The sequence below is a fragment of the Lampetra planeri genome, chromosome 3 (assembly GCF_965212315.1).
Source record: "Lampetra planeri chromosome 3, kcLamPlan1.2.h2, whole genome shotgun sequence".
NCBI lineage: Eukaryota > Metazoa > Chordata > Hyperoartia > Petromyzontiformes > Petromyzontidae > Lampetra > Lampetra planeri.
In genome coordinates, this window is record NC_136109.1 from 21,568,504 (window position 1) to 21,580,924 (window position 12,421).

The 12,421-nt window shown below is 43.9% G+C and overlaps 1 protein-coding gene across 1 annotated transcript in view; it reads left to right on the forward strand.

The window, feature by feature from the left end:
• Positions 1–8,745, forward strand: part of LOC144741060 (dual oxidase 1-like) — a 37,996-nt gene extending 29,251 nt beyond the window's left edge. Inside the window, exons 29-33 of the mRNA XM_078623737.1 lie at positions 958–1,187; positions 4,177–4,338; positions 5,324–5,479; positions 6,360–6,488; positions 7,970–8,745. Coding sequence (XP_078479863.1) covers positions 958–1,187; positions 4,177–4,338; positions 5,324–5,479; positions 6,360–6,488; positions 7,970–8,092 — 800 coding nt within the window. The 3' untranslated portion in view covers positions 8,093–8,745. The remainder of the gene's footprint in view (positions 1–957; positions 1,188–4,176; positions 4,339–5,323; positions 5,480–6,359; positions 6,489–7,969) is intronic.
• The last annotated feature ends 3,676 nt before the right edge of the window (positions 8,746–12,421 follow it).

Here is a 12,421-nt window from a genome sequence, read left to right on the forward strand (position 1 = left end):
TGGGGGGGGGGGGGGGGAGTGGTCAGACATTTGTGACGATGTGTGACGAGGGGGGGGGGGGGTTGAGAAATGTGACGTCACATAAAAATGCGCAACTTTAAATAAATATAGACAACACGTTCTACTTAATTAAATAGACTTTTCAATAAATGTTTTCTCCTACAACATCAGAGTGCAGCGCCACATTAAATACGCACTACAATGACAATAGTTTAAAGCGATTTGAAGCATGTTTTATTTTCAAAATGGAAATATGGTTTGGGGGGGGGGCAGAGCTTTGTGACGTCATATTTGAGGGGGGGGGTCTGACTTTTTGTGACGCCGTGTGACGAGAGGGGGGGGATCAAAAATCGTCCAAAATTGCTTGACGTCATTTATGGACGGCCCCTTGGTGGATCGGACAAATGACATGTTGTGAGATTCCCTTCCCGTGGGCATCGAGGTGAAATACCCCGGCTTGCCAGCAGAAGGCAGTGCACCAAAGTGTGGACTGCTGCCGTGTGTGCCTTCTGTACGGGGTAGAGTGTTGCCCCCTTGCACGCGTGGGGTTTCTCCAGGTGCTCAGATTTCTCAGCAGATGATAATAATCACACTCTTACAATACACTCAACGCGTACCATCTGAAGCTCCTTTGGATCTATAGTTTCGTAAGATGTTACACGCATTTGTGTATTTTTATTTAAACAGAACACTTTAAACAATTACCCCAATGGCATTTACATTTGATATACACAATTTGCAGACAAATAACAAAAACAATGCAGGTATTGTTAATGGTCAAAAATATCGGGTCTGCAAGAGGTCGCAATTGAAATGTAAACGGATTCCGTGTAAAAGTTTGAATTTGTCAAAAATTCACGTGAACTATTTCCCTGCCCGTCTTTTGCATTTCGAGGGTGCTTTTCATAGTGTGCACTATCTCACTGCTTTACGATCTTGCTTTATTTTTGGCCGCAGGAGTCACCCACCTGCAGCTCAAGCGCCCCCAAGGGTTCAAGTACAAGTCGGGGCAGTGGGTGCGCGTGGCCTGCCTGGCCTTGGGCCAGAGCGAGTACCACCCGATCACCATCTCGTCCGCACCCCATGAGAACACCCTGAGCATCCACGTGCGTGCAGTGGGACCCTGGACCACGCGGCTCCGTGAAATCTACTCCGCAAAGAGCTCCGATAATGAGTACCAATCCAAGGTACAATATTCACTTAAGGGGAAAAATAAGGTTATTTTATCTTCTTGGTTCTTTCGGTAAAGTCACGTAGAAGGGAAATAATAAAAATAAAACATCATAAAATAATTCTCACGACGTTTCGGCCACAACGCAAGCAGCCGTCCTCAGGTGAGAATTATTTTATAATTTTTATTTTTATTATTTTATTATTTCCCTTCTACGTGACTTTACCGAAAGAACCAAGAAGATGAATCCCTGCAGTCACGAAAGCTTTAAATCGAAATCTAAGGTTATTTTAGGTCGTAATCTTGATTATGAGAATGACGTCGTGTGATGACTAGTGCACTGGGCTTGCAGTCCATGGGTCGCCGGTTCTATTTGATCACGCGGCTTCTTCTTTCGTACGGCTGATGTAGATGCAGTGCAACAACAACAACAACAATTTCACATTCCGGTGATCAAGCCAGATAAGCAGCGGAGTGTATCGCTGCAATGTCTCCTCCGCATTTGTGGGCTCGGGCATTGCGTCGTTATATGTCGCATGTTCGTTGTGTTGTATGTACATAATGTATGTTGATTACCATATAAATAAGGGGCCGTCCATAAATGACGTCACGCACCTAGGGGGGGGGGTCAGACATTTGTGACGATGTGTGACGAGGGGGGTGGGTTTGAGAAATGTGACGTCACATCAAAATGCGCAACTTTAAATAAATATAGACAACACGTTCTACTTAATTAAATAGACGTTTGAATAAATGTTTTCTCCTACAACATCAGAGTGCAGCGGCACATTAAATACACACAACAATGACAATAGTTTAAAGCGATTTGAAGCATGTTTTATATATTTTTTGGGGGGGGCAGAGCTTTGTGACGTCATATTTGAGGGGGGGGGTCTGACTTTATGTGACGCCATGTAACTAGGGGGGGGGGGGTAAAAAATCGTCCTATATTGCGTGACATCATTTATGGACGGCTCCTAACCCAAATGGAAATGGACACCCATAGTCATTTGTATGCATTCATTCATCTCCCCCTACCACTTCGCGCAAGAAGGGCACACAAGTGTCATCACCACATCTACCCCTCTATTTAAAGAACGAAACAGGAGGACTTTTCCACAAATCTGCCTGTCGCCTGATGAAGCTGGTTAGAATTACTGGCGAAACGTCGTTACTCAGATTGTAAATGTTGTGGCTTGGCTCTCCAACACACCGGTGTGCTGCACTAGTAATACATTGGCCACGTTCTGTTTACGTGACAAACCTTACTAATTGGCTGTGTCAGGTGGTGGTGGGTTCTAACAACAAATGTATATATTTACGCGATCTCACCAAAACAACTTATATTATGGCAATCCGCAGGTTCCTTATGATAGGGTAAAGTGTGGGTACTCCCTCTCCTTCCTAGATATACAGGGTGCTTCAAAAAAATGTGAACACTTCCGAGAATTTGCAACAACGCCACAATAAATGTGCCTTCGGGCTCTGTAGACCACCTGGAGAAGATTCCAGGCACGTGTTGACAATAGTGGCGAACAAGTGGAGACTCTTTGACTTTTTGAAGCTATTAACATTACATGTCTTCTTGGTTCTTTCGGTAAAGTCACGTAGAATGGAAATAATAAAATAATAAAAATAAAACAATAAAAAAATAAAACATAATAAAATGATTTTTATTATTTTATTATTTCCATTCTACATGACTTTACCGAAAGAACCAAGAAGATGAATCCCTGCAGTCACGAAAGCTTTAAATCGAAACATTACATGTGTTATCATGTTAGAATGCATTATCCGTTCTTCTTCCACTAAAAACGATAGTCCCATGTAAGTGTTAACATGTTTTTGAAGCACCCTGTACTATGTGGAAAAGTGGACCAATATCCCTCCTTGGAGGTTCTCTCTCGCGCTCCATCGAATGGAAGGGCCTTCTGCCAGCAGATGCGCGAGCAGTTGGAGGACGGCACCTCTGCTTGTTACTCTACAACAAAAGTCAAATGTTAAACCGAGCACATAACTGTAATGCATTAGGGGCCGTTCATAAATGACGTCACGCACCTAGGGGGGGGGGGGTCAAAAATCGTCCATAATCGCGTGACGTCATTTATGGACGGCCCCTTATGAGTGTCAGAGAGTGGCGTCAGCATGCACTGAGTCCCATTGTAACAAATAATAATTATGTACAAATAGTGCGCTGCCCATTGCAAAATCCAATCTTCTATGAAAGTCTCCTCATGCCGTACCCAGCATTGGGGGGGGGGGGGGCAGTTGTTTCACCATATTGCACCATGTAAGTATAAATGTTTCATTAAACCATCACCACCCGACACAGCAAGTTCGTAAGGTTTGCCGCGTGTTACTACTCCAGCCGACCGGTGTTTACAATTTGTGTATGACGTTTCGCTGGTAATTACATCCCCAGCGTCATCGGGTAAGTTTTCCAGAATACTGCTCGTGACAACGTACGCGTCAAACACATTTCGCCATACTGATCAGTGCAGTTTGGTGAAGGGAGGGTCCCATCATAGGAATGTGGAATTTACAACCAGTGGAGATGAACCCCACTGAATGTTAATTTCAGCACTGACACATTACTTACTTGTGTGTATATACAATATATACAATATATATTGTTACATATTGTTAACCTGTTTTATCCCAAAAATATACGTTTAAAGTGCATAGCCAAACGCTTGCAAGGCAACCATATACGCATACACATTGCAAAATGAGAATGAAAATAAAAGTAGCACAATAATAATAATATTTAAAATAAAACATGAGTTGGGCTAATTGAAAGGATGGTTTTAAAATGTAAACGTTAATTGTTGTATAAATGTGGTCGACATTTATCTCTTATGATAAAAGGTCAAGTCCACTGACGTTGTACTCAAATACTTTTCTCATTCGTCTCCATGCAAATTAATTGTAAATGTCAACCCAGATGAGTCAATTGTCATGTTGCTTTCAGCTATGTACTGACAATGCCGTCTGTACGTGTGCAGATATACCTGGACGGTCCGTTTGGGGAGGGACACCAGCACTGGAATGATTTCGAGGTGTCCGTGCTGGTAGGAGGAGGCATTGGAGTCACTCCCTTCGCGTCCATCCTCAAAGACATTGTTCACAAGTCCTCCACCAATGCCCGACTAATTTCCTGCAAAAAGGTACAGGCTCGGTAGATTTTGTTACGTGCAAAGTCGCCCCGAAAGCTCGCTCCTGACCTCATAGGATATGAGATGCTAGGCAGAAGTTAACCTTTTTATTTGTACTTGGATGGGTACCCACCAGGGAGTTGCCAGGTGTTTCGATTTAAAGCTTTCGTGACTGCAGGGATTCATCTTCTTGGTTCTTTCGGTAAATTCACGTAGAAGGGAAGAAGTAATAAGAAGTAATACAATTTTATTATGTTTTATTTTTATTATTTTATTACTTCCCTTCTACGTGACTTTACCGAAAGAACCAAGAAGATGTTGCCAGGTGTTGTTGATGTGGGACTGCAAGGTGGCCAGGAGATGCCGATGTTGAGTTTTACCTTTTGTATGTGTGGTCGGTTTTTAATCCGTGTACTCTGGTTTTCATCCCACGCAAAAGCCAATTCTCAATAATGAAAGTGCCCAAACATCTCAATGCAGGACCCTCTTGAAAAGAAGCCTTTGAGATTCTCAATGTGGCTTTCCAGGTAAAATAGTTTGAAATTATTATTAATTGTACAATTTATTAGGGGATACTGCCATGGTGTAATGGATAGCATGCTGGACTTGTCGTGCAGAGGCTGGTGGTTTGCTCTCCCACTGTGGTTTTTTATACAATGGGTATTTTTCTTGAACCTTGCCACTTCTGTCCCCTCGCCTCCCTCCCAGTTAGTCAAACAGCAAGCCACGTGTGTTGGAATTAAGTGTGGGTACTTCCAACATATTCCAAGATGTATAACCAGCGAGGAAGAGTAGGCCAAAAACCCTCTCGAGCTATTCTCTTGAGCTCCCTGTAGTGGAGGCTCTCCTGCGAACAGTTGCATGAAAGAGTAATTTCCCCTTTTACAAAGTATCACCGTGACCCCAATTTCAATTCAGAATTGTACTGAGAATAAGGTGTCTCGGTCACTGCTGACGCAATGGATTGTGTAATATTGTTTTCTTCCTGTCATGCCAGGTCTATTTCATTTGGGTGACACGGACACAGCGGCAGTTCGAGTGGCTGACAGACATCATCCGAGAGGTGGAAGAAAACGACAAGAACGACTTGGTTTCTGTCCACATCTACATCACGCAGTTCGCCGAGAAATTTGACCTCCGTACAATGATGCTGGTAAAAGAGAAGCGCTACAGTTCACATGTTATGCTCCCCTTTGAGTTGTATGAGGTCTCTTTAATGCATAAATGAGTCTCCATTTACAATTCTTTGACATATATTGTGAACCCTTCTGCGTGTCTTCCAAAAATATGTATTTCATAATATCCGCATAATAAGAAACCCTAGTGAGACGAAGCCAAACTTGTTTGTGCCCGGTGTCATACAAGTTAAACAAATCTGGTCACACATCCACATTCTTACCGGATTATGAGACTTTAGCTTTGAAAATAAGGAAGTCATGTGCAAAACATTAGTTTAATCCTATGCACATTACAGGATTGTGTTTAACAAGTAATTTAGGGGTTATCTTCTCAACTGGCAAAGGAAAGCAAACAGTGGGATATGTGACACTTTATAATGTGATTCAAGCGTCAAAGTAAACTACTTTGACCTGGATATTTGTAGATAAACAATGTTGAGTCATGAAACAAGTCAAGGGTGGAGTGGTGGCGCAGTAGTTAGTGCACTGCGCTGTGAACAGAGCCATGCAAGTTGGATTCCCGGCCATGGCCAACATCAATGGCAAGTGATATCTGAACCGATCCTGGGCATCCCCTTCACTAACCCGCACTGACGACCAGCTCGGTGAAGTTTGGTCAAACATCCCCCGTGAGCAACAAGACATGGGGTGGCCTTCGTCTAGCAGTGTATTGACGACGTTTTTTTTTTTAAATCTACTAATATACAAGGCATGGCATTTATTCAGGACAATTTTACTTGTTTGGGTTTGCTGCTGAGCGGATAAAACTGGTGGGCAGCACAGTAAGTAGGACGCAAGCTCTGTCAACATCATAGGCTGCTGCAATGCTCCCCTTTGCTTCCTTCTTTCCTGCAGTACATCTGCGAGCGTCACTTCCAGAAGGTGTCCAACCGCAGTCTGTTCACGGGACTTCGCTCCGTCACGCACTTTGGCCGCCCGCAGTTTGTGCCCTTCCTCAACTCCCTGCAGAATCTGCACCCACAGGTTTGTTTTGACTCTCGTGTGTGTGTGTGTGCGCACGCGCGCTTTTGTTATCGATGGAGTTATTTTTTTAATTCTGATAACACTTACATTCACTCAGTCATGAAATGATAGCTGAGAAGACAGTGGGAATAAGTTCGTCGCTGAGCCAGACTGCAGAGTGCCTATAGGTTCACATCCGAGCAGCTATGATTGAACCAAATCCTTCAGCTCTCCGATGTGTTTTCGGGGTTTTAACGAGTCTTGTTCGGCATGACGTCTGACGTTTCGTTGGACATGCCGTTGGCTGAAAAACAAGTGGTACAGTCCAAAAAGGCAACGGAGAGCCTACACAGCAGATTCATAAGTGTAATGAGCTAATGATTTGGTCCGGTCACTGCTGAATTTTGCTAAATGCATACAGCGGAATAGATTTTCGTGACTTGATGTAATGCTCTGCTGCTGATTGTTGACATGACCTGGGAGCATCACTGCGATATAACTAGTGATGAAAGTAAACAAAAAATACGCTCTATATTGGGAGATCGCGGAATGAATGGCAAGTCTTTCATAGATAATAAATGTATTATCATTGTCACGCGACATATTGGGAAATATAAAAGTAATTAGAGCTACAGAGGTTTATTAAGTGGCGGTGATGGTCACATGTGGTACATCCAGACGCATTTAAATGATTTAGGCTCTCTGATAATTATTTTAGGAAAAATAACAAAAAATACAGCAGTGTATACTTTACATCGGTGCTCTTGAATGGAGAGAGCTCAAAGGTGATTCGCCCTCTGAGAGACGTGAACGTGACAAGTTCTGAGCATTCTTGTCAACTATCCAAAGTATCACGTTTGTACACGAAGCCATACAAATATACAAACACAGACATAATTTCAACCGTGATGACGGTTACAAACTGAGTAATCATTGGAAAGATGTGATTAACCATGCAAAAAAGATTTAACTACACTTATTTGTCAATCTTATTTGACAGACAACCATTACTGCTTTACCATGTTTAGTGGTGGTCTTCTTGTTACAGGTTGAGTCACAAACCGCACCTCTCCATAACAAAGGCTCAGCCTTTGTTATGCAGTCTATTCTTAGTCTCAAACCTCACCTTACCATATTAATAATAAGTATGCGGCCCTTGCCCCACCACCTTCTCCAACCATTATATAAACGCAGTGGTAACTCCTGCAATCTCTCAGTTACTTGATACAGCTGTCGTGGCTGTGACGGTACCACCTGAAGACGGAAGCTTGTGTTGCCTCCGAAACGTCGTGATTTTTATTTTTTATTTTATTTTACTTTTTTATGTTTTTACCTACGTGACTTTACCGAAAAAACCTAAGAACATGAATCATTGCAGTCACGAAAGCTTCAAATCTAGAATATCACGTTCACCTTGTCTGCGTGCGGTAGTTTAACAGGCCATTCGGAGTTGTCTTCATCAATGATTTATTGCTGTGATGTTTTGTTGTTGTTGTTTTTAGGCCGAGACCGTGGGAGTTTTTAGCTGTGGGCCTCCGGGCCTCACGAAAATGGTGGACAAGTCGTGCCGCCAACTAAATCGCCGCGACGAAGCTCAATTTGTTCACCATTTCGAGAACTTTTGATCACGAAACGTTGACTCCAGATCATAAACGGTGGCAGTTTGTTGTTGTTGTTGAGATAACCAAAGCTAATACGATTGCCGTGTTTTATCTCGACTCGTGATCGTCTTATTATTGCATGTGTGGCGTAAGTTAACGAGTTTCCCATTTTTAACGCATATGAAAGTGTTCTTTTACTGCGAAATAAAAACATCCCTATAGTTGTACAAAAAATTAATGATCGCCTACTGACGAGTGTAATGAGCACACCGATATCAAACACCAAACACAGCTACCAGTCATAATCAACGTTTTTGGGTTTACCACTAAAATTGTTTGCTGGTGGTAATTCAATGCTAAATGTTATTTCAGATAAACAGATTTAGTGAATGGTATTTTGCTATGAAAAGTTTGAAATTTGCATTGATTTCTGTATTATATTCTGTTTCAATTGTCACGCATTTGGGCGGTATTGTAAAATATAACGTACTTTTTTCTTTAGCTTAGTTTATAAGTAACAGTAGGTTAGAAGACAGAATAAGATCGTCGCTGACTGCGCCAGACTGCAGTTCCATGGTTTACATCCGGGCAGCTGTGAAGTCACCAAATTCCACTCCATTGAATGGATTCTATATCGGTTTTTTTAAACATACATTTAATAAACTGTTTTATACATATTTACCAGCATTTAAGTCAATGTAACAATTGTGTCTGCATTTAAGTTCACAGTGTTGTTTGCTCACGTTCCACCCCATTGTTGTGAAAGTGCAATGGAAAAAGTGTCCACTTCTTTAATAAGCATGTACTCAAGGCCATAGTTGCAATACATTTCTTAAACTGGATACTTCAGTGGTGATAAAATATGCACCTGAAAAAAACTACTTCAATATCCGTGCATTTTTCGTCTACAAATTGTGCTCAAATGGTTCTAGTTAATTTGAGATATCTCACTACTGAAATGAGAAATTATTCAGTGCCTATCTCCAATGGTGGTTAAAAGCCAGCATTATGATGGGATAACACCTACAAATGTTTAAATATTCCGAAGTTAAAACACATACTTAGGGGTATTAATTATTGTATGTTTCTTTTTTATTTAAGTGATACAGTTAGTCAATTGCTGTTATCACCGAATCAATGTTTACAAACTTTGTTCTCAAATAAATTATTACATTCAAGCAAAAAAAAAGTTCTTAATGATTCCTAGACACACACAGCTGAATGTAAACCATCTTAATTGCCAAGATGTACATCAACAGGTGAAAGAGAATGATGGATAATAACGCGTTATGGTGTGTTGGGCCACTTCGTCAATGGGAGACCACCACCTCGATGAGGTGGTGTCCCACCTCGATCAGATGGGAGACCACCTAGAAGAAGCGTGCGAGCAAAGCACCCTGTGTGCCTCGTAGGCCTGAGGCCTAAACACATAGGCAGGGGCGCCCACACCACTCAGGTACTCGGCAAGGGGCCCGAGACAATGCCCGCCCCCTTGCAGATCACAACGTGTCGAAGAAGACGTCGACCGAGGAGATGGAGTGAAGGAATGAGCCCTTGTGCAGTTCATCTGGTGAATGATTACATTGCAGGATCGTGAGAGATGGCAACGCCTTCATCCAGCAGTGGATTGATCGTGGCTGACGATAACGGTGATGATGTAAGGCCAATACCAGCGTACTTAAATGAAACCAAAATAGATGATTGGGTAATGCAATATTATACACTCTATACGGATTCACCAGCAGGCTACTTGCTGTACTGCCACACATAGGCATACTTAATGCCTCGGCAATCTTTGTGAATACACCAACTCCACTCCAAGAGGGCCACAGCAGGCATATATGTAGGGGAGTGAAATGGGGACGTGACGTCAGGTGTGCCGTTCAGTGCGATGACGTCACGTCTCCTACAGTACTTAAGGGAGACATCGTGACGAAAGCGGGGTCACTGTGGGAACGGGGAATGGTAGAAGGGTAGAGAAAGAACCAGGGGTAGAGGGATCAAGAGGTGAGTGAATAAAAGCCGGTGGTAGCCGTAGAGGTGCTTCTCTCTCCGGTCGGTGGAGTTGGCAGAGTCCCCGATCCGACACGAGAGAGAGACCGGAGCTAGCCGGGCTGGGACCAGACAGAGCAGGGTAAAGTGTGGCGGGACTCAGTGTGGGACCCCTAACCCCTGGGAAGTTGTATACCCTGGTGTGTGTTATTGTTATATCCTTGATAAACCTTTGGCGGAAGCCTCTCAACTTACCTGCGTCTCCGAGTGCCTCCGTGGGTACTCCTCAACACATATATATAAAAAAAAATAACCGACGGCTATGCATGTTGCCGCGCTGGTTTTAAGATAATGCTACGTTTGAAATGGATTTGTATGTTGTCGTACACCTGTGCTCCGATATTAGGTCACAGTCCCTCAGCCATTCATGATAACGTACAATTTTACTTAATGTGACGCCTTTGTGTGATGTGAGCCCGCACTTAAAGTCAAGCAAGGCAGCGTAACTCTCGTAGGTGGGGTTCACATTCTGCAGGCTGGGTGCGGCACATTGAGCCACTCCCAGCCTGCAGGTAAAGAGGTCGGTATCGGTGACAGCTCTTGCCTTGAGGTCACTTGGGTGGACTGATGTGGGTCCCCAGTACTTAATCTAAGTAGCAGATCAAGATGCCATCATGGGCCATAGCCGCTGGCACCACCACACCTCGCCAGATCCCACAGCGGCTGCACAGTCGACACGCAACCTCCAAGGATTTGCCCGAACGGTATCCCACCGCCTTGGTCTAAGGACTTCCCCTTCGATTGCTGTAAATTGTGGAGAACGCGCCGATGGCCATCTCGGTAACCGTCCCTCCATCCTGCACACGTTCGACCCAGTGCAGTCTTCTATTTATTTATTTTATTGGTGTAGCGGACAAGCATGGCTGAGTGTTGATTAAAAAACAAACTTTTTAACGTATTGATACGTCTGTTACTGTATTTTCTGAACACAAAACACGGTGACAACAAGCAGAACGTTACATTTTTATTCTCACGTATCGCCGGATGTGAAACTTTGAAGACAGAAAATGTGATATTTAGGTCCAGTTCATTGTGCCAATTTATGGCATTGCAGAGACCGTGCGTAGCTCCTCCATCGAACGATCAATTGGGGCAGCAGATGAGGATACGGTCCGTGGGTTGCAACGTGGGGCCTGTGGTTGCAATTACATTTTTTCTTTTCATGTGCGCGTGAGATGGGCACAGTGCCCGCGTGTGGTCCCATTGTTTTCTGGTCAGATCGAAGCCAGGGGGCTTCCTTGTGTGGAGTTGGACGTCGGTGTGTCTGTTGTAGGTGGAGTGTAATAGCACCGGCTGGTGGACAGCAGCGGCAACTGTGGTGGACAGACAGCACACACGCCGGTGGGGGTGTGCACGGTGTGTGTTGGCAGAGAGGAGGAACTATGGCAAGGAGTCACGGAGGATCCCATCTGGAGTCCCCTGGAACCTGCTGGCAGATTCGAGAAGGGAGGCACGGTCAGGGCGGAGCCAGGCCGCGCTGGGAGCATGAAAGGAGCCGAGAGCGGGGAGCTCGAGGCCGACAGTTCTGGGAGTGGACCCGTCTCTTCGTCGCTGTCGTCTCGTCACCGTCGTCGCTAAACGTCTCCGCTAGATACATTCAGATGCTGTCTTTCCGGCAGACCTGTTCTTCACGTGGCCGAAACGTCGTGAGAATTATTTTATTGTGTTTTATTTTTATTTTATTATTTCCCTTCTGCGTGACTTTACCGAAAGAACCAAGAAGATGAATCCCTGCAGTCACGAAATCTTTAAATCTAAATTTAAGATAGCAGTTGGCCATCTCAGTCAGCACCGTCAGTGTTAGACGGTTAGTGCTGTGTACAGGCCAGGCTGGGCTACTGTGGAGAGTGTGTGGTCGAGACCGTGGAAGTTGTTAATAAAGAAGGTGCCTCCTATAAACTGACTCTGAATCGTTTACACTGCATAGGTGCTCCTGGGTGGACGATGGCAACCTCCTCGCAGTTGTACAAGTTACATGCACTGGCACACACTAAGTGTCACCAACCAGGCCCCTGGCCATCGTTCAATATGGTGTGAAAAAAGCGAATTACATTAATGCTGCTTCAAGTAGCCTCTGGTACAATGTGAATATAAGAACTCCCTATGGAGCACGTACAGGTGTAATGTTGTCCGAAGTAGTGTGCTTGCATTACAATCCTTCCTTCCCAAAATTGTATAGTGAGCGTTGCTTATATTAGAACGGTGCTTGTATGTACTGTATAAGGTGTTCGTACATCCAGCTTCTACCGAGTAAAGAAATGTTCCAGAAATGTAGTTGCCTGGAGAATACCGGTCGATCCT